The 27399-nt window shown below is 35.5% G+C and overlaps 5 protein-coding genes and 1 long non-coding RNA gene across 6 annotated transcripts; 4 read left to right on the top strand and 2 right to left on the bottom strand.

Moving 5' to 3' along the window:
- Positions 1-3196: 3196 nt before the first annotated feature.
- On the top strand, positions 3197-5458 carry LOC135079128 (acyl-CoA Delta-9 desaturase-like). The gene is made up of 5 exons (XM_063973723.1): positions 3197-3567; positions 3852-3982; positions 4138-4343; positions 4621-4806; positions 5021-5458. Exons 1-5 carry the CDS (start codon positions 3387-3389, stop codon positions 5310-5312), a joined length of 996 nt encoding a protein of 331 aa, XP_063829793.1. The 5' UTR covers positions 3197-3386; the 3' UTR covers positions 5313-5458.
- Positions 5459-8232: 2774 nt separating this feature from the next.
- Positions 8233-9389, top strand: LOC135079127 (uncharacterized). The gene is made up of 2 exons (XR_010258740.1): positions 8233-8491; positions 9119-9389. It is a non-coding gene; the product is annotated as an uncharacterized LOC135079127 (long non-coding RNA).
- Positions 9390-14694: 5305 nt separating this feature from the next.
- On the bottom strand, positions 14695-19288 carry LOC135079321 (microfibrillar-associated protein 1). Its single transcript, XM_063973950.1, has 9 exons — positions 19027-19288; positions 18669-18862; positions 18224-18435; positions 17537-17649; positions 17070-17251; positions 16724-16848; positions 16438-16581; positions 16222-16318; positions 14695-15908 (listed from the first exon to the last, which is right to left on the bottom strand). Exons 1-9 carry the CDS (start codon positions 19106-19108, stop codon positions 15723-15725), a joined length of 1335 nt encoding a protein of 444 aa, XP_063830020.1. The 5' UTR covers positions 19109-19288; the 3' UTR covers positions 14695-15722.
- Positions 19289-19544: 256 nt separating this feature from the next.
- Positions 19545-22137, top strand: LOC135079323 (beta-ureidopropionase-like). Its single transcript, XM_063973952.1, has one exon. It carries the CDS (start codon positions 19975-19977, stop codon positions 21142-21144), a length of 1170 nt encoding a protein of 389 aa, XP_063830022.1. The 5' UTR covers positions 19545-19974; the 3' UTR covers positions 21145-22137.
- A 373-nt stretch (positions 22138-22510) lies between these two features.
- On the bottom strand, positions 22511-24068 carry LOC135079327 (eukaryotic translation initiation factor 2 subunit 2). The gene has a single exon (XM_063973956.1). It carries the CDS (start codon positions 23963-23965, stop codon positions 23048-23050), a length of 918 nt encoding a protein of 305 aa, XP_063830026.1. The 5' UTR covers positions 23966-24068; the 3' UTR covers positions 22511-23047.
- Positions 24069-24208: 140 nt separating this feature from the next.
- Positions 24209-26392, top strand: LOC135079318 (large ribosomal subunit protein mL65). Its single transcript, XM_063973948.1, has 5 exons — positions 24209-24720; positions 24793-24931; positions 25010-25151; positions 25303-25458; positions 25553-26392. Exons 1-5 carry the CDS (start codon positions 24278-24280, stop codon positions 26320-26322), a joined length of 1650 nt encoding a protein of 549 aa, XP_063830018.1. The 5' UTR covers positions 24209-24277; the 3' UTR covers positions 26323-26392.
- Positions 26393-27399: the final 1007 nt, after the last annotated feature.

Raw genomic sequence — 27399 nt, 5'->3', positions numbered from 1 at the left:
ACGATTTTGCTTACATATTGCTTTCGGTGCGGCTGAGACTCGAACTCACTGCCTTAACAAACATGTTATTCCAAGTTAAACAATTCGAAATAATAAGTTCAGGGAGCATTACGATTAAAGCCCTATGTTCTTCTTTATAAGTGTCTAGACCAAAACATTTGATGACACTTATGCTATGGCACTATCTATCTGTGTCGCCCGCCACCGAGTAGGTTCATAATATGAATGAATACTTTATAAAATAATCTAACTTTAATATACAGGGTGTTAGGTAAATGGGTATATGAGCCGACACTAGCCCATGTTAACATGGTCATATAAATGGTATGGTGAAATCAGAAAATTGATATCATCATTTTAATTGTTTTAATTTTCATTCAAAATAAATTTTATAAAATCCGATTTGTATGAAAATAAAAATAATTAAAATGAAGATATCAATTTTCTGACTTCACCATACCATTTATATGACCATGTTAACATGGGCTAGTGTCGGCTCATATACCCATTTACCTAACACCCTGTAGAGTCGTAGGTAAATGTTTTGACGCGACACACCACTTATTTACAGTAAACATATGAAAAAGCTTCCTACTTCATGCCGAAGTTGCGTATAAATAATTAGGTACGCGTGTGTATAACGAAATAACGACCAGCGACATCGAGTTACGACGACGAGCGCTGATAAAGACATAACGATGGTTACGAACATCCGCTGATAATATTATTATTGTTTCCTATCGCGGTCGTAAGGGTTGCCAACTTTTCCCCATCGTGTTATGGCAACTGACGAAATTCAATATCTGTCGGATATTGACATTCATAAATCTCATGTTACATTTATAGTGTTATCAATTGAGCGACTTTTGTAAAGCGTACACAATAGGTCGTTCAGCTATTCGACGGTAATTCAGCTATTTCAGCAATAATAATCTGAAAAAATTGGAAACGTTCCTTTCAAATTGTTGTTGTTACTTACCTAACTCATTAGCACAATAACAAATACTGTCAAATTATATGCCTTCCACGAAGGTAGGTAAACAATACGTAAGTTGAAGTGCCTGCTTGTGAGCTTAAAACAACTTTACCTATGTTATTTACGTACATAACTTTTCAATCTAATTTCATAAAATGCAGGCGTCGACAATATTTCTAGTAACATTGCCAATAAATTATGAATTACCTACCTGGATTTTACTTCCTCCTCCAACTTAAACTTCGAATAGGTATTGTTCTAAAAACTTTAAATGTTTACCGTCCCAGCATTTATTGAAACTACCCTGCTGCAGCGAACCGTCAGCCCCATCAGATGCGATTTAGATGTTTTGGAGCAAAGTTTACAGTGAATACTCCCGGCAAATGTTTGTTTGTCGTTTTCAATTCGAATTTAAAACCTATCACCATTATTGGAAAAACATAAAAGTTCACGCGATGGGAAACCTTAGCCTGTAAAGGCGGTCGGATTATTCATGCCACGTAGTTTTAGTGTTAATAAACAAACGTTACAATGTTCGCGTGTTATATTAATCTAATCATGTTAAGTAATAAGTTTTGTAACAATGTTATATTTTAGCACGAAGCAACGTGTAGTAACTACACGCAGAAAATCAATTTTCCAGGAATAACATAATTATGTAAATAGGTTGGTACCTACCCACTTGCCTGATTATTTTATCCACAACGAGGAAGCTGTAATCTTGCATCTCCCCTGATGGAAGGTGAAAGCGACACAAGGTCTTAAATATTTTAAGAAAATATTCAATTATCTTACACATCCCAAAAAGTTTATGACTTGTAATAGAAATCACCTACTTTTAGAAAAAGCACCCGCAATAATAAGTATGGTAAATCTTTAATCCACAATTATTCGCCAAGCTGTAAATAATGCGCTACAAAAGGAACGGACACAAAGAGTTCAAATAATAGTCAACTTCCAAAACTCTCAGCGGAGGGATTCACAAAGCTTAGAAGAAAAAAATCACCTGGGAACTTTCCTTTTTAACGCCTGTAATAAGTAACATCGCAGCCGGATATAAATTTTGCGGGAGACCGCATTTTATACCCAATACCCGGAACATTAATACAGATTTTACCGGATTATTGTAAGTTAGAACTCTTACCAAATAAAAGTTACTCAATGTACGTAGGTACTAGATACATCTCGTAGAAAGAAACCATTTATGCTCTAAATAATTTAAACAAAATAGAATATCATTCATCTTTCGAATAAAATGAAATCAGAAGTTACAAAATGAACAAACCGTTTAATCAATTTACTCCAATTCAGCTAATGGTTATGTGGAATTCGTAAGTAATTACGAAACTGTTAATTAAATACAATGAACTCTACATAATCAATTTAAATTAGCCCATTTACTTAAAAGTAGGTAGGTAACGCATGGCTTTAACATACAGGGGAGACCGAGGAGAGTTGTGACGTTGACGATTTTTTGGAACTTATTTACCACTAGCGAACTCGTAACAATGCGCCCTTTTAGGGTTCTGTAGTCCTGACAAGGAACCCTTATAGTTTCGATATGTCTGTCTGTCTGTCTATCTGTCAGAGGTTTTGCTTGGAAACTATTGACACTAGAGAGCTGTAATTTTGTGGAGGTATGTACATATATTAATCACGCCGACAAAACAAAATTTTTTTTTAGGGTAATCCCCAACATGTAAAGTGGGGATGAATATAAATAGCCTTTAAAATGGCTTAGGGGTTTCTAAGACTATTTTTCGATTTAGGGATCCGTTTGCAAGATATGAAAGTTTAAAGTGACAATTTTTGTTCGAGTAGGACGTGTCCCCCCGCCCCTCCCCCCCCCCCCCCCCTCTAAAAACTAAACTATTGGCTTGAAAAATCTGGAAAAATTCATAATAATACTACTATGTATTATAACCTGTAAAAAATCCTTTGAAGAAAATATGAAAAGTGACTTTAGAATTTTAGATGAAGTAATTGCTTGCTTCTGAAATATATTGTGGTAACGACGGACAACTACGGAACCCTACACTGCGCGTGGCACGACACGCACTTGGCCAATTTTTTATTATAGATTTTGAATTGCAAATTGCATATCTGAGAGACATCTCCGTCGAATTTAAACAATTGCACGTCAATCACAGTCGCAGAAGGTTAATCAAAACACCTAAACGTATTTCCGTCATTACTCAAATTCGAAGAATAAATTAACAACATTTGAAGAACTTTTAACTACTTATTGTGAAACAATGCCAGCCTTTACATTCAAGTAACCTCTTGTTAACAATACAGTATTTTAAAATAGGTTAACTTATTTTATTGTATTCGAAATTAATCAAACGTTTTTCGATTTCGGGCCTGACTGGTACACTCGTATAGTCATCAATGTATTTTTAACTTTACTATGGAACAAAAAATCAAACCGTTGTCGTTAAGTGAAACACTGAGAGCTTTTGAGAAATCCTTAGGTTTTAAAAATGAAATAAAATGGCCCAGTTTTATTGCGATCACGTTGTATCACATTATCGGAGTTTACTGGTGCTATTATTTCGCGTTTCCAGTGAAATGGCAAACTTTGGTTTTCGGTGAGTAGTATTATTGTTTATTCATTGTATTAAAAAGTAGTATCATATATAAATTATCATTATTTATTTCGCGAAAAAATACCGCGATTAAAAATAATTAAGACAAAGTTGTATTGTTAAATTGTTCTATAGAGCTTATTAAAAAAACTTGATACTGATTACAAAATCACCCTGTATACCTAGCATGAAGATTTCTGAAAAAGTATTAAAATAATTTGATAAATAAAATTACATAACAATCTTTAGTGAAATATTTAATTAAATAAAGTAATTTCTGTACATAGCCCTGATTATGTACGTGGCTTCGGGCTTTGGAATCACCGGTGGAGCGCACAGGCTGTGGACACATAGGGCCTTCAAAGTCAACACGCCACTGAAGCTATTCTTCCTACTATGCTTTGCCAGTGCTGGACAGGTAAAGAACTTTATTATCTTTCGTTTTTATTTATTTTCTATCAGAAATTACGGGACTATTCCCACCTATCCTTTGCATCGCTACAACTCCCGTGTAGCCAGGATCTACTGATTTTATATCAATTAATCTCAAAATTATTTTTTTTCATGACAAAGAACTCCCTATACCAATGGGTACGAGACCACCGCATCCACCACAAGTTCAGCGATACGGAGGCAGATCCTCACAATGCCAACCGTGGACTGTTCTTCTCGCACATCGGCTGGCTCATGATGAAGAAGAACGAAGAAGTGCTTCTTCGCGGAAAGCAGATCGATATGAGTGATATTGAGAACGACCCTATACTGAGGTTTTATGATAGGTGAGTATTTTCTGGAATAAGGCCACGGCAAGCGCAGCGACAAGGTGAACAGATAATGACCTTATAAAGATTGCAGGAATGTGAAAAAAAAATGGGGGAGACCTATGTTCAGCAGTGGACGTCCTGTGGCTAAATGATGATAATAAGAATTTCTTTAGATTTATCTATGTTCCAAAAGGGACGCCAGTTTTGGCTTCTCATTTTGAGAAGACATTTCAAAAGCTTCTAAAAGTTATTGAATTCAATTCAGTAATTTCACATTAATATTTCGCTACAGGCATTTCGGGCTCTTCAAACTGATCTTCTGCTACATCTTGCCCACGATGATTGGGGTTTGGCTGTGGGAAGAAAACTGGAAGTGCGCAGTCGCGTGGCAATGCTTCATACGATTCCTCAGTATGTTCCATAGTGAACTCACTGTCAACAGCTTGGCTCACACTTTTGGATACAAACCTTATAACAAGTAAGTATTCGATTTTGAATAACATTCAGGTTAAAGTAGCGTTTTTAACAACCTCGGTGATTTCAACAGAGGTCTTATAATCGTAATCATATCTACCGTATACCTACTTATTTACATTATCATTTTAAGCGCTATCATTGACTCAGTCTTGATTTTAATATAACCCCGTTACCGGAAAAATCATTTATCCTACAACAAATTGGTGCTTTTGCAGAAACATTGTCCCCGCAGAAAATCGGTTTGTATCTATCTGTACTTTGGGCGAAGGCTGGCACAACTACCACCACGCATTCCCCTTCGACTACAAGGCAGCTGAGCACTTCGACCTCTTCAATTTTGGGACGTGGTTCATCAGATTCTTCGAGAAGATCGGCTGGGCTTACGACCTCAGAGAAGCCACACCCGAAATGATAAATTCCATTGCAAAGAGATTAGGAGACGGCACTCCAATACATTTTCCGCTACCCGAGGTCCCCAGCGGAAAAGATGAGAGAACCTTAGGATAAAGTAGAAATTTTAAAAAGGTATTGTTAATTAAATCTACATTATTAAGAATTTATTACCTGCTGGAAGGTTAGGTAAACACGTATTTGTATTACAAGTTTAAGTTCACATTATTGTGTAATTCTTGGAATAAAATATAACTGCCTAAGCTATTTTTATTATTGTAAATGGATAGAAAGAAAACGCTGGTGTCAATAATAAAACATGTTACATAAGGTTTATTCATTTATTTAAATTACTTATATTGCTACCTAAATAAATCTATACATATATTAATAGTTAGGTATTTTCGCGTAAAAATATTTATGTAAATCTAATTATAACCTACATGGTTGCAAAGAGTGTGTGACCAATGTCTGGAGCGCCATAATGGTCAGGATCCCGTTGCGGCCCCACTCGGCTGCGCAGATTCCGCAGCAAATGATGCACCTGCCCATGCGCAGGTCCAGACATCCTGATCTCACTTTCAGCCAGCTGCCACCCATACATCCAGTTTGAACACTCCGCAAAATTGTATTTGTCCTCCGGCTTCAATTTACTTCGCTTCTTCAGGTATTCGAACGTACTCTCCTGCAAAGTGTCCTTCACTTCGCGCGCAACCGGCTTCATTGACGCTATAACTTCTTTATCAGTTGCACCAACTTTTGCTAGTAAATAGTCCGGAATGGGTGCAGTAGTCCTATGTCTTGCTGCAGTAATATGATCCCGAGTAGTGGCTATCATACCAGCTTCTATCACAGTTTTCGTTATGTCTTCTTTGCTGTAGTTCCTCTCTTCTCGAGTAAACGTAGCAGCTTTAGCAAAGTTACCTGCGTGAAGTTGTATCCATTTCATCCGAAGGCGACTTTCTTTTTCATAGTTTTCTAACAAAAAGTTGATTACTTTCGGATTACTAACATCTAAAACAGGCATTGTGAAGAGAAGCTACTAAGCTCTTCTATAAATTGTATTATTAAAATTATTGAACTTTTCGCTATATTACCAACGATGTCACAATATGATGAATGTCACATGACACAATAATGACACGTCTTGACATCAGGTTACATCAGGTAGGCAATGATAAAGATTAATTAAAATTTGGTTTATTGGATTTTTAAATAAACTTAATTAAATAGCTAAATGGTCAATTAATTTCGTAGTGTTTGATAGTAAGCAAATACTTACATGAAATGAAAGACTGGAATAAAATAAGTCAAAATAATAATAAACTTTTTTGCAAACTCACTATTGGATGTCACACGATGTCATTAATGACATAGGACGCATTTTGAGTCTTATTTTTCCATACTAAAGTTTTCATTATTTTGAAAATGTTCTTTTGATATTTGTATACAGAGAGCAACAACTTTTTGATTACGTTTTATTGAAAATATTCATTTCAAGATTGAAGCATGCCGCTTGCGGACATAACTAACCCAGACGTAATCAAATTTCTTGTAGAAAGCTATGACAAGACCACACGTTTGCGCTTGAAGTGGAACAGGTTACATGCTGATAAACTTAAAGAAGCTGCCACACTACATCGAGATGAAAAGGGGTACTTTGAAGCCGATGTTTTAAAAGAGAGCATGGCAGGGGGGATGGCCACGATCACAAGAGACTTCAAGGTAGCCGGCTACAACAGAAGACGCACGCCTATCAGAGACGGTGTCCACATTTATGGTGTATCAGAAATGAAAAAAGGCCATTCCATTGTTGATGTTGGCCTTGGGGATCCCAAGGATGACCCAAGACTCGCGCGGCCAGACACAGACCTCACGATAGACCCAATTATGAGACCAATAGACCCTAAAGAAAAGAAAATCTTGTACGATGACGTGCCGACTTACGGACGAGCTGTTTATTTGAAGAATCGCACTAGAACTATGCCGGAGAAAAAGTATTACTTCAACGAATGCAGTGGATGGGTCTATGGATGGAGATTGGGAGACAGTTTCTTCAAAAAGAACGCTCCGAAGTGTGGCCGCGTTTGGAGGCTGACTCGTGATGTCAAAAGTCGAACGGGTCCCCACCCGGACCCGGCGCACTACAAGGAGTCTGAACCGCCAGGGGTCTCTAAATGTCCTTTATAAAATGATTTGTATTGATATTTTAATTTTTGACATTATGTAATTTGCATTATTTTGATTGATTTGATTGTTACTTTTCGTATTATGTTATTATTCTTAGTATTCTTATAGTTTATTATATAGATTTATTCTACTTTAAGCCTTTCATCTGGGGGCACGGCAGTGCCCCCACCAAGTCGAGCAAAAAAGCGGCACGGCCGTACCATCCTTTTCTCGAAGCAATTCAGGCCATTTTCGACCGCCTGTAACTTCGTTGTGGATAAAACTAGAAGGCTGAATTTTCATTAGCTATGCAGGCATTGTAAAGACACGGTATATTTAAAATTTCATTCAATTTGAACCAGTAGTTTAAGAATTATAACGGGTCAAAGTTACATAATTTTGTCACTCACTAACTGACTGACTCACCGATCATCAAAATTCTAAGGCACTTCTAGCAGACCTAGAAGCTTCAAATTTGGAATATAAGTAGTGTTTGGTGTATGAATGAAGGAAAAACTAAAATATTTGGGGGCACGGTAGTGCAACCGCCAAGTCGAGCAAAATTTTTCAATTTCGGTCCAGTTTTCTAGATACATAACTGCTGTCTACAAAATACAAAAAGAAATGAGATCCCATCAAAAACAATACTTGTCAAAAAAACCAAGTCTCGCAACTCAGTTGTTCTACGGTAAAAAGTTGTGAGATCCATGTAATACCAAGTCTAGGCCAGGAAATCTTTAACGTTTTACATAAATATATTGACTTGGTCATCGCATGAAAACACGTGTAAATTAAATTATTTAGTGCGATGGCCAAGTCAATATATTTATGTAAAACGTTAAAGATTTCCTGGCCTAGACTTGGTATTATAGCCTGACCAGGAACATAAAAACCCTCGCCATGTTGCGGAAAACTAATGGTACTAATTTCTTTTAATGGCAACAGTAACTGAAAACTTCATTGTCATGTCACCTTGCATGTCAGTCTATTGCTGTCAAAGTGTAAACAAACTTTATTTTAAATATGCGCAATTGATTTTGTGAATTAAATTGCTAAAATCTTTTTATAGTCGTGAAAGAAAAGTGGTTTACAATGTGTTAAAGTATTTGTCGAAGAGAAATACTAAGGCACGGTAATACTATCTATACAGTATTCCAACTCGGCCATATTTTTGAAATAAATGTCAACAGTCCCGCGGTACGTCACAGTATGACAACATGCGATAGGGCTGCCCACCTACAGTACCCAGTTTAATTACATCTGCCTACTTAGAATTTCTATATAGTTTTGAGATTGTATTTTTTTATTTAGTTAGACAAACCACATACTTTGTGAATGGAATAGTTTAAAAATGTGTGTTGTTTTGTGATTAACTAGTAGATTTAATTTAGTAAAATCTACTTAAATATTTTTAAAACTTTAATAATCATAATGATCTGTTACGTTAATTTCGGGCGTGCGAAGTCGTGGGCAAAAGCTGGTTTAATACAATATCATTTTCATTTCAAATCAAACTGACTGAAAATGTCAATTTGACTAGTTTTTGACCAATTTGACCGTAAATGACGGTCAGTCAAATTCAATCAGTTTTGTCATTTTTAACACTTGGCCACCGACGTCCATTCGGCACATTCGCGACACCCCCGACTTTTGCATACCGAGCGCATACCGAGATTTGAATTTCGAAATAAAGTTCTCGTTTCGTCTGTTTATATGAAGTTACAATACTGTATGATATTATTACCGTGACTAAGGGTTCGGACAATATTTTCATTGCATAATGTTTCCGACAAAGGTTGTCAAATTGACTGACATGTTTATCGCATAGTACAGTCCACTATAAAAATTAGCTGTGGTTTGTTTCAACTACCTATTTTAAAATTTTTTGTCACTTTCCAGTTGAATTTTATGGAATTGGGAAAGAAGTACCGAGTTTGAAGCGTTCATGAGCAAACATTGCAGTTGAATATTCAAGTTCTGAATTTGATTATTGATGAATAATAAAAATAAATCCTAGTAGCTCGATTGATGGTTTCATTTAATTTATTTAAACCAGGTTACCTATAATAATATTTTTTCGTTAATTTATGAAAATATCAAATTAGCCCGTAATCCTGTATCCTGATACATAAAGTTATTAATTTAACCTAACCTATTAATTTAACACAGGTACGACTGTACTCAGTGTTGCACTATCAAATGCAATTGACGCGCCTCTATGCCAGGGTTTTTATGTTCCTGGTCAGGCTATACATGGATCTCACAACTTTTTACCGTAGAACAACTGAGTTGCGAGACTTGGTTTTTTTGACAAGTATTGTTTTTGATGGGATTATTTTATTAGCATATACATGAAACACTTGCACCAACGTAAGTATAGAATACGTTTAATAATGAAGCATCAAGAATCATCAATACTTTATTTATGGTAGAATAATTGCAAGGCCCTTAGTTGGCTGAAAGTTAAAAAAATCCTCGTGTTTAGAACACACACAGCAATTTGATTATTTTCTGAATACCTATGTCCTACTCTCAACATAGCGTATTGAATATAGGAATAGCGTGGATTGTATCCTCTAAGGAAATTTTGTATCATCTTTGGTAATATCCTAAAATTATAGATGACCCACGCTGAACTGTCCCACCAAACTCAATGACAGGGGGGCGCTACCATCGTTCAACTATATGGTTTCCAACATGGCAAAAATCGGAACCAGCGATCCGGTATTGACGGTGGCGCCCTACTGTCAATGTCATGCATAGGACAGTTCAGTATTTTGGAACTATATGTGCTCTATGCACGCTGACATATTTTTGACTTTTGTATTTTATACGTTTTTTGAAGATTTTTAACCATTTTTACATGTTTTTATTTATTTGTTTACTTTCTTTTTTTATTTATGTAATAAAATCATCAAAATGCCACTTGACTACTCAAAACCAAGTATAATAAAATTTTTGAAGAAAAATTACGAGCAAGAAAAAGATCAGCGCGTAGGATGGTTCCTAGCCAATAAAGAGACACTCATCAAACACGCAACTCTGACTGAAAAACATAAAGGATACCGAGTAGATGATATCCGAAGAGCACCGATAGAAATTTGCATGCCAGTGGTGACTGTGGATCACAAAACAAGTGCTGTTAATCGCCGGAAAAAGGTTCCAATAGATGGGCCAGTTTTGGGCGTGGAGAAAAGCAAGTCAATTACAACAGATGTTAGCGATCCAAATCAACTCGTACCACCCCGCAACCCCGTAATGCTCCCGGTGGAACCCACAGTCAGTAAAATTCTCTACGAAGAATTACCTGTGGGAGGCCGTTCACAGTATCTCAATGCGAGGAAGCGAAAGATCCCCGATGAGAAATACTACTTTTGTGAAACAAGCACAAACGTTATTAGTTGGCAATGGAAAGACAGTGCATTCCACCGCCAACCACCAAAATATGGAAGACGTGCAGTTATGATGCGCGAATGCTCACGCTCAGGGCCGCAACCAGACCCAAAGCACTACAAACAACCTGACCGAGAGGACCTGTGTTTAAAGTGAATATTTCTCTAATTAAAAAGTCTATGTGGCATTCTTTTCTTTATTTTCTTCTAACTTAAGGCTCATGTAACTTTCCCGTTCAATAAGGAAACTCTCATTTGTTATGAGCAAATAACTGCCTAATAAAACTATCCTCATAACACTACAGTGGTCGCTCCATAAAGGGTAAACAAGGCCCAAAAAACAGATGTTTGACGAACAAAAGGCATGAGCAACGCAAATTTAACCCTGGAGCACGCCGCATCCCAGTAAACATTGTCTAATGGCCACAGGGGGACAAACTTTTATCATCTACCCGCTATTGGGGAGCCGGGGTTAAACTTTTATTTTAACTCTTAAGCGATGTTGGCAGACTGTTCGGCAGCCTGATATTCTAACGTCGAACAATTATCATCGTGGGCGGTCTGAAACCAGGAATTTTGCGAAGCTGAAATCGTTTTATCTGGGTGCCCTAAGTAGCTTTCTGTGTAGGTAATTACATTATTATCTTAAGTTTGAGCGTTGCGGAGTTAACTCGAAGTTTTTCCGTGCCAAGACTTCATCAAACATTTCAATAACGATGTCGAGATTCTGACGAAAATTTTACGGAAAAGAAACTTAATTGATTGATATTTTAGGCATTCGCGACGTAACTTTTAAACCTATCTGGCTAGCCCTTATTTCTCTATCAAGTAGGTACTATCGGGGACTCGAACGCCTTGACACCTTAAGGGCCTAAATTGTTTGCACACACACGCTCGATTATGCTCCGCCCCCGTTCATTCATGTTTCGGGTCTAAGCAGCGTCGGCGCACCACTGTAGATGTTTGCCCTAGCAAACCAAGCTCTATGTAAAGCATTTAGGATTGAGTATTGCTTATTACCCGCATCCGTAGCGCTCGTTTGGCAACGTCGCATTTTAGTCAATTTGAAACCCAATAAAGAATCGCTACAAAATATTATATGAGGCTTCGTGTAAAATTTGAACTAGCGATTGCCCGCTCGGGTCACAAAATTGCTATCGCACATTCCGAGGTAACTATGCAATTTCCCGAGAAAAAAGTAGCCTTTTCTACAATTATTGTTGATAGTGTAAATCTCATGATATTAGTTTAGCTAGTTAGGGCGAGAAATACAAAATCATACAGTTACTTTCGAATTTTACTTATTTAATAGGTATTTAATTTATTCGGAACTTATAATTTAAAACAATATGTTATTGAATTAATTAGTAAAGAGTTAAGGAATATTTGTGGCTTAAAAACAATTATTGTAAGATCTGGCTATAACTTTCTTAAATCCTTGAATGTAAATAAAAACTTATAATAGGTTTCTATTTATTTTTAATGCATATTTTGTTTTCCGTTTTAAAGAAACACTTATCTACGTTATTAAAATTTAATATAAATATTGCACTAGGTAGCAATGATCCAGGTAATTGGTTATCGTAAATATTATAATATTAAGTTAGTTTTATTTCAAATTCAATTTTTTATTGCACATTAAGTGTCTTTACACAAGGTCTTAAATCAATAACAATTAAACTTCAAACTAAATAATACTTAAACAGTTAACAATGTATAGATAAGTTTGTAAGTAAATATAAGAATTATTTTGAGAGGCATGGTTCAGTAATCGAGCGGAGGTCAATAAAAAGGCAATCAAACAGTCCAATTACTAGCACGGGTCAACACAAATCAATCGGTTATTGATCACGAAACTTCACAACAAAACAAAGGAGAGAATATGTCGACAGATCGCCAAAGCAAAAAGCAGACAGACCTCGTATAAAAACACAATATTAAAAAAAATATCTATTTGTTTGTAACCAAATTCTATTATTAAAATTCTAAGGCTGAGTTGCACCATCTTACTTTAACTTTGACAAACGTCAAAATTCTGTCAAACTCCATACAAAAAGCACCGGTTACCGTTATAGTTACGGTCAAAGTTAGGTGGTGCAACTCAGCCTAAAACTAAGAAAGATTGAAGAAAAAGAAACATTTCGTTTTAAACCTTAACCGTATGACAATAAAGTGCACAATGGTATTTCGTATTGCAACCTAAGCCCTGATTGTCTCTTATTGGTCGTAGTAAAAATATAGTAAAATGCGTAACCAATTAGAGACGGGGTGAGCACGTGACCGGAGCGATGCGCTTACGCTAAAATTTCTACAAAGTGGTCAGGCGGAAGAGTCCAGGGTGCGGAAACTTCCATACTACGATCATCCAAGTGAAACTTGCTTCCAAACAGCGACTTCAGTCGATAAATTCCAATACTTTTTAACTACCCTAAAACGCTCTAGATGTCGCTGCTCCTGTTTCCTTCATATATTAATTTTTTTCTTAATTAAAATATATTTGAGAATATTGTTAATTACAATGTGAAAACTTTTTTTAAAATGAAATTAATTTGTTTTAATTTAAAACTGAACGGTGACATTTTTTGTTATAATTTACATAATAGAGTAGTAGAAATTACTATTTAACATATGGCAACTTTGTTTTTCCTCCAAAATGGCCGGTGTTGTTTTTGTTAGGTTGAATGCATTCTTGTTTTCTTAGCCATCGTTTATGAGTTCTGTGGCCCTATAAAAGTATTGAAGAGTCGAGTCAAATTCAAGTTCATTCCTTCGTACCTGCTGCTGTTCTGGTTCATCGGAGTTTTGTTCGTTCCTTCGTGAATCGCGAAGAAACTTTCTGTTATGTTCACAAGTGATCAGAGTTTTCTCAAAGTGCAAATGCTTTTTAGTGTTGTTGAAAACTTTGCGAAAAGACGCTTTTGGTGTATAATATTATGTGTGTTCATAAATAAAGTAAAATTATTAAATTGAAAAGTTTTTGTTTATTTGCATTTCCATGTGCAATGTAGAATTTTTCCAAATCCATTGTTTTGAAAAGAATACAATACGTACACCATAAAGATAAATATTTTCAAAATAATGGATTTGAAAAAATTCTACATTGTACATCAAAAAAACAATAATTCTTTGAAGGTTATGAGGGCCTATGTGTGCGTGAACTGTGTGTATGTGTGCGTGGACTTTATGTATGTATGTGTGCGTGGACTATGTATGTATGTGAGCGTTACGTACGTAGGTTAAGTACAGGGAATTTAACACCAGGCTGTCAATCAGTAGGTTCAAAAATTTGACAGAGAGGGTTCTCTATTTCCTATGTATTACTTTTCTCTATGGAAGAGTCCCCGATAGTACCTAAAGTTATTGAGAGTGAACACGAGGAATATTTTCCGATATCCCCCGGACCCCGATAGATAGTAAAACAAAGTATGTAAGGACAATAATAAGTTAAATATAAGCTAGACGCAGATGTTAACGTGTATAGGTAATCCGAGATAAATAAGTGGCACATAAGAATTTCTGAATAGAAAATCTTTGAGCATAAATCAAGTTAAGATCGCTCCAGTGTCGTCAGGGCACCGAGGTCGTAAAGAATAAAAGTTCTAACGATAGAAGTTCGTGCTTAAATCCGTTCGAGTCGCTACTTCTTGGGCATTTGTTGAGTGTCGGTGATGAATCTAGACTTCGTGGTACGAACGTAAAGCCGCAAGCCGACGGGCTGAAGGAGTTTGTATAATGTCTAACTTTGAACACTTATTCAAATTGTATAACGATTGAAACGTGCTCTGTTCATCACTTTAACTAACGGTCGACCGTTTTATGTTATGAGAAAGTAAATTACAGAATTTACATTTTGGTTTTCAGTTCGTCGCAGTTTTTACTAAAATTGCGGTTTATTAAACAAAGCAGAATTAAAATTATCGGATAGAATCAAACGAATATTTGTATTTTTAACTAAATTTATTGAAAATCGCTTAAAAATAACGTAATTATAAACTATCGCTATTTACAACGAGACAAAGACGTAATAACATCATACAAACAGTCTGCATGTTATGTTAGAATTTACAACGGATAATGAAATTGTCAGTCTACTAAACCAATAGTTATTCCATTCTATTTCTACTATACAAAGGCATCAACTACCCCGCACTGATAATGTAATTATTTGCTATCTACTGAAGAATACACGAATGTTCACACTAAACGAAAATAATAAATGTTTCCACTGCACAATAAAGGTTTTTAACGTCATAAATTTTAAAACCGGTTTATAAAAATTTGTTTATCCTCTGAAATTGGTAGGAGACCGATTGAAAATAATAATTATCGCTAACAAAATAGTTAAGAAAATAATTAAATTCATAGCTTGGTTTGGACTTTGGAGATAGGTACATCTTTGTATATCTGGAATACCCATCATTTTTACTTGTTTGTATGTACCTAATTAAAAAATAATGACAACATTCACGAACGCACGATATGTTTAATTTATTCACTAAGTTTAATTTTAAGGTTATATACTAGATTATAGACTAGAGTTAGAGCATTTACTTGTAATAGAACAATAATCATAATACATAATCTCTGATAGGAGCCAACATTTTTGTCACCATCTCAGCGCTGATTTGACGAGGGCTACTTTTTTATTTAAAAAAATATCTGACTTAATATAATTAATTAATTAAGAATTTGTAATAACTTACCTTAGTTTACGGCCACGGCTTTCGTGGGCATTCGTAATAAACAAGGCACAACTTTATCAATATTAACACAACTCTGAAACCCGAATTAGTTTAAACGTATTAATATGATTTTTAGTATATTTGTAATAAATTAAATTGTAAATCGGCGAAAAAGAGCCGCGTTTTGCCAGCTCATATTCCAAAAAACAGCCCGACCCAGAATAAGCGACATCTATTGAGCTGATGACAAACTATTTGCTGCCATGAGTGAAGCATTATCGACGTCAGACGTTGTGCTGCCTCTTGGCCGTGGGTCTGTCGAAGACTTGTTTCATGCCACCTCTGAAGTTGGTCAGCCGCGCCGCTGCACCTTCGTTGGACCACGCCGAGTCGAACTCGGTGGTGTCTTGGTCTACAAGATGCGTGTACTTTGTGCGGCCAGATCTGCCGAACTTCTTTACTTGCATCACCTGGCAAAGAATATTTTGGGTTAAGCAATGTACTGACAGGTATAATGACGACACTATACGCGTGAAATGTACAGCCGGCATATCAAGCAATACAGTGTGTGTGTCATCTTGTGTAGTTGTAAGTGCTATTTAACAATAAAAATGTATAGCTTGGTATACTGCCGGAAACTGGCAGTTTTTTTAAACTTATGAAATACAACAAACGAATGCAGCATGCAAGTTTTTATACTATTGAGCCTAGTTAAATTACGAAGTAATGGAAAATCTTTTGAATTAAAAACACAAACAAAAAGCAAAGGAGAACAATTCTAACCTTTGGCAAAACAGTCTTATCAAAGTGATCATCCAGGGTGGGCCCAGAGAAGTCTTGTTTGAACACCTCTTCCTCCTTATCCAAGTAGAAAGCACCTCTGAAATAAAGAACATTTCACACTTTAGAGTTTAGAGAAACAACTGTAACCTTAATTGTATGACATTTTAGTCGAAATTTCAAAGATGTAGTAATTATAAAAACAAAAATTTGTCATACCTGTGATAGTATTTCTGCAAGAACTTGTATTTGCCCTTGACAGCCTTGTTGGTGACCTGCTTCGGGTTGATTCGTTGCTCGACGCGGCGCTCCTCTTCCGTCATGTTTCTCATCCGTTCGATCGCCAACAATTCTTTCTCCGCTCTGAAATAAATGTGTTTTAAGCCGTTACAACTTGATCATGTGATTTATAGGAAACTGATACAACATTTTTGTCTTTAGATATGACTTCAATCATTGTAAAATGAGGCAAACATCGAATACTTGCAGTTTACAAATGACTTACGCTTCTCTTTCCTCCTTGTCTCGCTTTATCCTTTTCATCTCACGCAACTTCCACGCCTCATATTCCAATTCGTCGTTCTCATCATCTGTGCATACGTCATCAATGTTGCCTTCTTTTTGTTCACCCTGTTAAAAAACAATTTCTGTTACTACAATAGACATGATCAACGTAAAAAAATACAACTGCATCGGGCAAGTTACCAAAAAAAAACTGTCACTAGCTGGTCAACCCAACCTATCCTACTGTGGGTGTGGGCTACCAAGATATTCATACTAACTTTCCTGTTGTAATCAGTGACACTGAAACTAAGTAAAATACAGATCAGTATGATAAAGTATAAAAATACCTGAGTATGTCTTTGTTCTGATCTGATTGTCTCCTCAACTAATTTCAAAGCCTCTCTGCGCCTCTCCTCTTTTTCTTTTCTTGCTTCAACTTCTTCTTTCTTCTGCTGTTTCATTTTACGCTCCCTTTCTGCTACAGTCATTCGTTCAGATGCCCTGACAAATACTGGTTTTACTCTTGGTCCTGTAACAGAAGAAAATTATTCTACAAGGATGTTCAAAACCAAAAATATTTGGTCTATGTAGTTCATAAATATGTTAATACAATAAATATTTATTAGATTAAAAATAAACAAAAACCTCAGCGGTCGAAATCTACGGGGTTACTCCGAAAAACGCTATCCGAAGTTTCGAATATTGCCATCCCTCTCATGCAAAGCGAGATGCCAGTATGAGCGACGGTGACAGATAGACCCGAAACTATGTAAACAGGGTTTTGTAGTAGACCTGCTAGTAATATTTTACAAACCTGTATCTTCTTCACTGTCTGTATATTCAGTGTCTGAAGAGCCACTTTCTTCTTTATCTCCTTCTAGCATATCTTCATCTTCATCCCTGCCTAGGACTTCTTTTTCTGCTTCTCTGTAATATAATAAATATACATAAAAAATTAAGACGTAGCGTGGGCAGGCCTCCTACTAGGTGGACCGACGATCTCGTAAAGGTCGCGGGAAGAGCCTGGATGCGGGCAGCGCAGGACCGTGCATTGTGGAAAACCTTGGAGGAGGCCTTTGTCCAGCAGTGGACGTCATTTGGCTGAAACGAACGAACGAACGAACATAAAAAATTGTACTTAATTTTTCTAATCCTACTTCCTACTACTATTATAAATGCGAAAGTTTGTATGGATGTCTGGATGTCAACATGTTTGTTACTCTTTCACGCAAAAACTACTGAACGGATTTTGATGAAACTTCGCAGTATTATAGTTTATAGTCCAGAATAACATATAGGCTATACATCATTTATGACGATCTGTGACAAAGTAAATTTCACGTGAATGAAGCCCTCAGAATCAGAATCTCAACTCTCAAGAAAGGCAGTGTCATAAGAAAGTGTGTCAAACTGGCCTCAGAATCAGGATTCTTTGAGGAGCCTGGGAGAAGCCAAGAAAGCCTTTGCCAAGAAATCATGAAAAGTTTAAAAAAAAAAAAACCTTGCTGCAAGTTTTGCTTTGAGGGCTTGCCGACGTCTTTCAATCTCTTCCTCATCAAGTTCATCTTCACTTTCCGAACTGTCCTTAGCCTCGTTGGCACTGTCCTCAGACTCTTGTTCTGGCTCAGCATCAATGATCTCTGGTTTGTGTTCCGCACGACGATTTGGTGAGCGGGCTGCATTTTTCAATCGTCTTAAACGTGGATCATCAATCTGAAATATTTGATATATTGGCTTCTATGAGTTTATGAGGTTTGAGTGTCCAATAACTTTAACAAGTCCAATAAATTAATAAGGTTGGAAAAAAAATTGTATACTGTTGATAGGTCCATGCTGTTGACAATACATATTTTGACTACAGTTTTGGTCAGAGAGAATATTTTTATTGTGAAATCACACCTAATCATGTCGAGCTTGATGTGCTCTTGTTTGTACAGAATACCTACCTCCTTCTCAGTATCACTGAAGTCTTCTTTCTGACTGATAATCTGAGGTAGGATTTGCTGTCTCCGCTCAGGGCGTTGTTGCTCTATAAAGTCCTCACTGTCAGATTCCTCTGATGAGGAAACTCCTTGTGCGTAGTCGGGCTTCTTTCCAGAGATGTATCTCTGAACCTTGACTTTTTTCATAGATATTTCACCTGCAAAAATATAAATTACATACCGATGAGTGATTTTTTTGGCGTTTTCTTTCTCCACAATGAGAAAACTGGATTGGTTGGATTATTAACTCCAGGTACAGATTTCTTCATTTAAAATTAAAGTAGGTATAAAACATAAATTAATTAAGCACTAGTTTAATTACCTTTTTCATTTCGAACAGGTACAGCTCCCGCTGTACTCTGAATGCCCATGGGTTGAGCAGGCAAAACATTTATGTTCGACATTATTGCTCCCACAAAACCTTTGCTCGGTAAGATAAAAAAGCTTTATTGGAGGTTACTATCCTTGACACCAGCAATCAATATTAATTTGTATTACACATAACAACGATCACAAAAATTAATTCGTTAATGTTTTTTGTAACAACAACGCACCATCTAACACAAAACGAAACGAAACGAACACATTTGATTGACACTTGTGTGGGCTGCTGCTTGGTCGAGTTTTTTGACAGAATTGACAGAACGATAGCAAAAAGACGAATGAAAACGAACACGACAATAGTGATGTGCCGTCGTAGATCAAGGGCGGTGCCCCTCGTATGTTGGATAAAAAGAGGTGATAAATCTACAACATTTTAACCATGTAAATAAAAACGTTTCATCATAGCGTTTACTGGTAGAATATTTAATGATAGAGTCATAGAGTGGCCGTTAAGTGTAATTCCCCTAAAACCATGAAACATTAGACATGTTTAAAGTTTTCTACTGTAATACGCTGTTTGTTTAACATTACATAACATTATGATAATGTGTAACAATAATAATTTATGTAAAGAGAACGCAATTAGATAAGGATAAGAAAATATTCACAGCGCACTATAAAACTTTGTCACAACAACACAATAGTGGCAGTTTAAAACCGGGATTCGTTCCGATCGCATTTATTAAAACTCATAAGATTCAAATCGCTTTTTCCTATCTACAAACAGTCGACTGTTGACCTACAGTAGTGATTAAAGTGGCCTTCAGGATTGAAATAGTTGAATTGAATACATGATCTGCTAGTTCACTTGTTTCTGTGCAGTACAAAAGTGTGTCACGCGCCCATAAAAAATTGTTTAAGTGTCATCTAGTTTCTATTTACAAAAATGGCATCGACATCCCAACTCCCAAGTTTAGATAAACTGATTATGAGTTCTCTTTCGGAAAAAGAATTGCAAGAATATAATAGGATTCACTATGGGCGAATTGACCATAATGTAATTGAATTAAGTAGGAGTTCTGCTGAACTTGCAGCTAAAAATGGGTTTGAAGTTGCAGCATATGATTTTCCTACAAAGAAGGAAGAAATTCGGTCACCTCGTATTGTAAAAATTGGCGTTATCCAGCACTCTATCGCTATTGCCACCAATAAACCTGTTGCAGAACAAAGGCAAGCCATTTTTGATAAAATACGGAATATTATTGAGTCTGCAGCCAATGAAGGTGTGAACGTAATATGCTTACAAGAAGCTTGGAGTATGCCATTTGCCTTTTGCACTCGAGAAAAGCAACCATGGTGTGAATTCGCGGAATCTGCCTTGGATGGTCCTAGTAGTAACTTTCTGAAAGACTTGGCTCTAAAATATGGCATGGTAATTATATCTCCCATTTTAGAAAGAGATGATATACATGGTGATACTATTTGGAACACTGCTGTGATTATAAATGAGTTGGGAAAAGTTGTAGGAAAGCATAGAAAGAATCACATACCTCGTGTAGGCGATTTCAATGAGTCAACTTATTATTTTGAAGGAAACACTGGTCATCCAGTCTTTGAAACAAAGTTTGGTAAAATAGCTGTTAATATTTGCTATGGTCGTCATCACCCATTGAACTGGTTGATGTTTGGCATTAACGGAGCTGAGATAGTTTTTAATCCTTCAGCAACTGTTCATGGTTTAAGTGAACATCTTTGGGCGGTTGAAGCCCGCAACGCTGCTATAGCTAATAGTTATTTTACTTGTGCTATAAATAGAGTGGGAACTGAGTCATTCCCGAATGAATTTACTTCAGGGGATGGGAAACCAGCTCATAAAGATTTTGGCCACTTTTATGGATCGAGTTATATCACTGCTCCTGATGGAACGAGGACACCTGGACTTTCGAGAATCAAAGATGGCTTACTCATTGCACGAATTGATTTGAACCTTTGCCGTCAAATCAAAGATAAATGGGCATTTACTATGACTCAAAGATTAGACATGTATGCGGATAGCCTTAATAAAGCTATAAAACATGATTATGAACCTCAAGTAATCAGAAACAAAGAAAAATAAACATAAATTGTACAGCCCCCTGGACAAAATGACAAAACGTAACAGTTGTAATTTCTAAATCCAATCTCTCCGGTATTTTTTGTATGTAGTTTATTTGACTCCGTAAAGGAATTTAGATATTACAGTTATCGTTTTGCCACCTAAGGGTGTAAGATCGATGAATTTAATTTAAATCTTATTTTCATAGAAAATGTTTTTTAGTTGGTGACTAACGCTTACAGGTGTTTAAGGGTTATCTACTTAATGTAGGTTAAACTTTTTATAATGTTGTTATTTATAACAAGAGATATTTACGAAATGTTGTTTATTAATTAAATTTTAATATTACTTATTTTCAGAAAATTATTATTTTTATCAGTTACGTTTACTTTTGCCCATTATATAGAGATTGTTTTGACTACTTTTTATAGTCTACAATTTAAACTTCCGGTTCCGTTTCGTTTGAAAAAGAACGATCGTAAATGCAATCAATGTGGACTAGACTTTACATTTTGGACATTGTGGTGGATTCACTCTCATTCACTCCCGGTCCGGGAGTCCCGGAAGTCCAAGGGCCAATGTACCCAATAATAATCCAACCAAATACAGTGCCACAGTTCCAGCTATCCATTTCAGTTTTTTCATAATGCACAATCTTTATGAAACTGTGTAAAATAAAATAAATAAGATGTGACAACTTGAAACAATTTAACGGATGCTAATTTTTGGCAACTTTAATAAAATGTAGTATGCTACACACTTATGCATGTACTTACCCATCTACGTCATAATAAAATAAAATTAATAATATAGTTTATATAAAATATCCAATAAAAACAATCATGCTATTTGCTTTACCATTATGATAGGGTAGATACAAGAGCCGAGGAAGCAACGGAAGATTCAAAGAAATTCCATAATCTTAATTTTAAAATATCTTTTTATTTATTATTTTTATAATTTCCAATTTTAGTTTTAAGATCTAAACTACTTTTATTAAATTTGTTCTCTGAAGTTCTTGATGTTTTTCTGTATCCTTGAAAGTTTGTAAATAACATTATACGTGTGCTTCAAATACGCACTATTGAAGCCATTAAACAGAATAATAATAATAAATGATAGGTTAACTACATAACTACCCAGAGTTTTTATTTATGAAAGAATGGAGAAAAAAAAAAGACTAGAAAAAAATAATAATAACATTTATCTCCTGGAAGGTTAGAAACTTAAGCCACAGAGAGCCAAAGTGAAATATTTTTGTTCAATACCAACATACAAGCTGGGTTGCCTTGCTTTTTGCTGAAGCACCTTTTATCACATTGCAGCGGATGCTGATTTTTCGCTTATTAAGGGGACAGAAGGAAAATTATGAAATAAAACAACTATGTATAAAACATTGTGTATCAATGATGAGAATAATACAGAAGTGAGCTATACATAAATATTGGGATTACAGGATGATGGGGTACATCCATATAAACCTTTTGTTCATTAATGGTTCCAAGAGTTACTATTTGAGCACATAATATGTATTTATACAACACAATTTCATACAAAAAAAAACTTTAGCTAACTATACAGCTTTGCAAATATTAGACCAGCTATTGCAAAGCATAATCTTGTACACTGCACATAATAACATGGCATGGTATTAAATTGTGAAAGTTAATCTAAACAAGAGCAAAACAGCTTTTTTATTAATACAAACATATTTTTGATTAGAGCCCAAGGTACATACATACCTTTACCTAACCAAGTCTAATAATTACAATATTCGATTGCACAATTGTTGAACACAATTACAAATGTCAGCACCAGATTTGAACAGATAGGTATGACTCAAAAAATACACAGACAAGAATTATTATTGTATGTACCCCAGACCCTTAACAGTAAAATTAGTTTATCACTATGCACTAATACTTTATGCAGTCTTTGCACGAATGGCTGCACGTTTGCCAGTGACTGCCTGGAAACCAGACTTGATACTAGCAACGGAGCAGCGTGATCCACATGTTTCACACTGAAGGAAGAATAATCGAGTATCTTTTTGGAGAATGGTATCAGGAGAGCGGCATGTGTGGCATGTAACATATTCTTTGATGTATCTACGAAGGACATTCTCTATCTGTTTTTGCTGGAAACGGCCCTTAATAATAAGTTGACTGTTACCATCCACTGACCCACTAGTACCTAACTCAGCAAGTAAGAAATCTAGCAAATGTTTTGGTTGCCTGTGAAGGGTTTTGCAGATTTCTGTAAAGTTGGCAAAAGATGTCTTCTTTGTACCAATTCGAACAACCTGGGGCGGCCTCATTATAAACTTTTGTTTCTTTCCTGAGACCATGCTAGGGTTCTTCTCGCGCATGATGTCAAAGACCCTTTCGAGAAGTTCGTCATAAGTGTAATCGCGATCGCTGCCAATCCAGTCACCATGTACATCTTCAACATTTTCTTGATCTTCACCTTTGACATCATCTTCTGTAGGCAGATCATCTACGTTTTTCTTCTTCTTCTTCTTTTTACTCTTCGAAAAATCTATCTCTAGGACTAAATCGTCTACGACCTCCTCTTCCTGCGGGTCTGGCTCCTCTGCCGGAGGAGTCTCTGGCAGGGCGTTCTCTATTTCATCCAGATTGAAGAACTTCTTTTTCTTCTTCTTCTTTTTCCCAAAAGTATCTAAATCAAGGTTATCGTCGTCGGGCACGTCGACGTCACCTGTCTCAGCGGGTGCTTCCACGCTCGTGTTTTCTTGCTCAGCTAGCGCTGCATCTACGTCGAATCCAATCTTCTTCTTCTTTTTCTTCTTGAGAGAAGGATCAAATATCATTTCTTCTTCCATGATTGCACAATATAAAATAACACAACACACTCGATGTCTTTTTGGTTAGAAAATGTACTGACCCTTTGAGTTGAGAAATGAAAGAATACGTCAAAATTGTTGCATCAGATTTGCTAACTTTTTCGTTGATTCATTTGTACCGGCATTGGACAAGAGTACTTTGGCTAGAAAAGAGGTTTAGTGATGTAAAACCGAAACAAATCTAATTTTAATTTTTGTGTCACATCCCTCGTGAGGTGGTGATACCAAAAAAAGTAAAAAGTCATTTCTGTAAAAACCTAACCTAATTTTTATTGTACAAAAATATTAAAAATGTATTTAATTCGAACGCACAGAACATTTTCTAAACTTAAAACTATTTTATCAAGACACTATTCGCAAGCTGCTTTAGTTGATCAGAATGAATACACTGAAACACCGGAGTATCCGCCAATATTGGATATGTCCATTCCAGGAAGAAAATTACGAGAAAGGCAAATTATTCATGAGAAAATAAAAAAACTGAATACTGTTGAAGAGAAACAAATGGCTCTGAATATGCCACGATATTATGGGTGGCCGTGTGTTATGCTTCATGAAGATAAAGTACCGTATAATGCCATGCCTTTAGTTCAATGTTACACTAGAACTCATTTCATACCTTCAGAAAAACTTCCTGATTCTTATGCAGATAATACTTCTACAGCAGAGGAAATCACAAAAGAAGTAAAATCATTTATTGAAGATGCTGTATGTATTGAGTCAGAGGGAGTGGAGTAAGTAGATATTTTAAACCTCATAATTTATTAGATGATAAAAAAAGAACTCTATAACATTTTATATTTCAGTCGTGAGGTATTGCTGTCTACAGACAAATCAGAACTCAGCCAAAAAGAAAATGCAGTTGCAAAGTGCATCGTAAAGCAGATCAATAGAATAATTTGTAATAATCTGACAGACAAAGTTCCTCATATATTGTCCTCACAGGTATGCTAGTTTTTACTAAAATAACTATATTTCACACAAACATTTGGTAATTATTAATAAGGTTATTTTGGTTTTTAGGTAGACTTTGAACCACGTCATGAAGCATTCTGGTTTGTTGGAGGGGTAGATATCCCCACTTCAGTACGCCTTTGGCGCCAAAAGTACAAGTGTTATGAAGAAAGAATGGACGAGAATGTTGACAGGCCTGTACAATACAAAGGTAAATAATAATATTAATTTCAATGCACAAATAGAACTGAAAAATTAAGACATCTTCAGCTAAGATGTCTCATAAAAATCTGATAAAATGTTCCAGCTGTTTTCATAACTTGCAATTGTTTTTGTAATCAATGTCTTATATTGATTTATAGGTACTCCTCTCTTGACATTGAGAAACAAGCTGCCTTTGAAACCCATTATACCTTATAGTGAAGCAAAAAATCCTGATTTCAAAGTACCAAAATTTACCTATGCCCCTAACAATATTGGGTACTTTCAGGAATTCAGACATGGGACTAATATACCAGGTAATTAATGTGTTTGATTAATTAATTTGGTTTATACCACTTGATACTCTTGATTTGAATAATTTAAAAGAATAAAATTATTCTACTGTTTCAGGATATTGGCCTGGTGATTATGATGAGTTTGGTGTGCTGTCATATCATGGCAGGGGACACATTCTTGATAGAAAAGATACTTTTGGACCTGAAGATAACTTGGAAGCACTACATTGTCAAGCTATGAAGGCTAGTTTTGGATGGCTACTTGCACAAGCAAATTTCCAAGGATTTACTACATACAATGACATAACATATCCCTTGGTAACACAAACAGTAATCACAAATGGCCAACTTTGGTCTTTTTATGCTTACCAACTGAACACAATAGTGATGCATAATGAGCAAATGGATGAAAACCCTAAACATAATATTTGCTTTGGTACAAAGCCAATGAAACTGTATGATAACATAGAAAATGGAAAAGTTAATGGTTTAAATGAAGAAGTCTTAAAAATGTTAGTACAGTTCTACCTGAACTCTCCAGAGGAACGTGAACATGATTTGAAGCCATTCTTAGGAAAAGAAGAGCAGATTGTTGCAGATATAGAAGATGATAAAAAGCGGTGTTGGCTAGAAAGCAGATATAAGCATTTAGTATCAAATAGGCCCAAACACTTTTTGGAACCAGAAGTATATCTGTGGGAAAAGATTTATAAAATAAAATTTGATACACGATACCATGAGAAAAAACGAAGGCCATTTGAACTTGACATAAACCCTTACAAGAGACGTTTGGACGAACATTTGCCACCTTATATTCCTAAAGTTCTCCGACCATATCCAAGAAGCAAGAAGAAGTTCGAAACCACTTACTACCCTGATGTGTAAAATTAATTATTACTTTTGTAGTTTTCATTTTAATTGTTATTTCAATAAAAATGTAGTGTAAGAAGAAAAATATTTTTTTAATTATCTATTATCTAAATAAGAATTTATACAAGATGTTTGGTTAACATGGGCATATAAATGGTATGGTGAAGTCAGAAAATTGGTATCTTCATTTTATTAATCATACAATCGGATTTTATAAAATTTATTTTGTATGAAAATTTAAAAAAAAATATGATATCAAATTTTTACTTCACCATACCATTTATAAGCCCATGTTAACCCTTATTCAAACGCGAGCTGGTATGCATTTTTTTTACAAAGTTGAAGTGGATTTTGGGTAATTGTGGGTCACTTATTTCATATTTTTGATTAAAATTTATAAAAAAATAGGGGAAGGGGTAGTTTTTTGGGTGGTAAATAATTTACCATTATCCATTCATGACTACAAATTATTAAATGTTGGTGGTAAAATAGTTACCATTGTCCGTTTTGGTTTATTTTTGGTTCTTGACTAGTGACTTCCTCTTGGTTCTACCTATATTTTATTAAATATTTTGGGAAGGAAATAAATTTATTGTTTTTATAAAAAAAAATATTTATTAATATTACTTATTATGCTTACAATTAGGATGCTTACCTTGAGTCTGAAACTAACAGTTCACTAATTACGTAACGTCAAAATGTTACGTAAATAGTTATCAAAATAACTTAAAATTTCTCCAAATATTTATTTAGTTTTATTTAGGCACATAGAAAAAACAACAGTTTTTTTTATATATCATCAAACTTTTGTCAAGACGGGATCGGACAATGGTAAACTATTTACCACTTCTTTAAAATGTCTAAATTATATGAATAAATCAATTGCAGACGTTGCCTATAAGTGAGATTATACAATAAATGTTATAGTTTAGGAATCTGAATCCAAAAAACACTTATCAGAATTTTCGTTGAACAAAGTTTCAAAAATACCAAAAACGCGCGCTAAAAACTTGAAATTTTTCACACCAAAACCGTTTGGTTGACTTTGACATTACCTGACAGTGACAAATGACGTGGAAAAGTTGTAAAATG

The sequence above is a fragment of the Ostrinia nubilalis genome, chromosome 16 (genome assembly GCF_963855985.1).
Source record: "Ostrinia nubilalis chromosome 16, ilOstNubi1.1, whole genome shotgun sequence".
In the NCBI taxonomy this organism is placed as follows: domain Eukaryota; kingdom Metazoa; phylum Arthropoda; class Insecta; order Lepidoptera; family Crambidae; genus Ostrinia; species Ostrinia nubilalis.
Note: the sequence above shows the minus strand (reverse complement) of the source record. Positions and strands in the feature narration are given on the sequence as shown.

Coding starts and splice junctions, on each gene's coding strand:
- LOC135079128 (XM_063973723.1), top strand. CDS start 3,387: ATGGAACAAAAAATCAAACCGTTGTCGTTAAGTGAAACACTGAGAGCT. Junction 3,983..4,137: donor GCTTTGCCAGTGCTGGACAG/GTAAAGAACTTT, acceptor TTCATGACAAAG/AACTCCCTATACCAATGGGT. Junction 4,344..4,620: donor ATACTGAGGTTTTATGATAG/GTGAGTATTTTC, acceptor ATTTCGCTACAG/GCATTTCGGGCTCTTCAAAC.
- LOC135079321 (XM_063973950.1), bottom strand. CDS start 19,108: ATGTCGAACATAAATGTTTTGCCTGCTCAACCCATGGGCATTCAGAGT. Junction 17,252..17,536: donor AGACAGTGAAGAAGATACAG/GTTTGTAAAATA, acceptor CTTCTGTTACAG/GACCAAGAGTAAAACCAGTA. Junction 15,909..16,221: donor ATAAGACTGTTTTGCCAAAG/GTTAGAATTGTT, acceptor ATTCTTTGCCAG/GTGATGCAAGTAAAGAAGTT.
- LOC135079323 (XM_063973952.1), top strand. CDS start 19,975: ATGGCATCGACATCCCAACTCCCAAGTTTAGATAAACTGATTATGAGT.
- LOC135079327 (XM_063973956.1), bottom strand. CDS start 23,965: ATGGAAGAAGAAATGATATTTGATCCTTCTCTCAAGAAGAAAAAGAAG.
- LOC135079318 (XM_063973948.1), top strand. CDS start 24,278: ATGTATTTAATTCGAACGCACAGAACATTTTCTAAACTTAAAACTATT. Junction 24,721..24,792: donor ATTGAGTCAGAGGGAGTGGA/GTAAGTAGATAT, acceptor TTTATATTTCAG/TCGTGAGGTATTGCTGTCTA. Junction 24,932..25,009: donor CTCATATATTGTCCTCACAG/GTATGCTAGTTT, acceptor TTTGGTTTTTAG/GTAGACTTTGAACCACGTCA.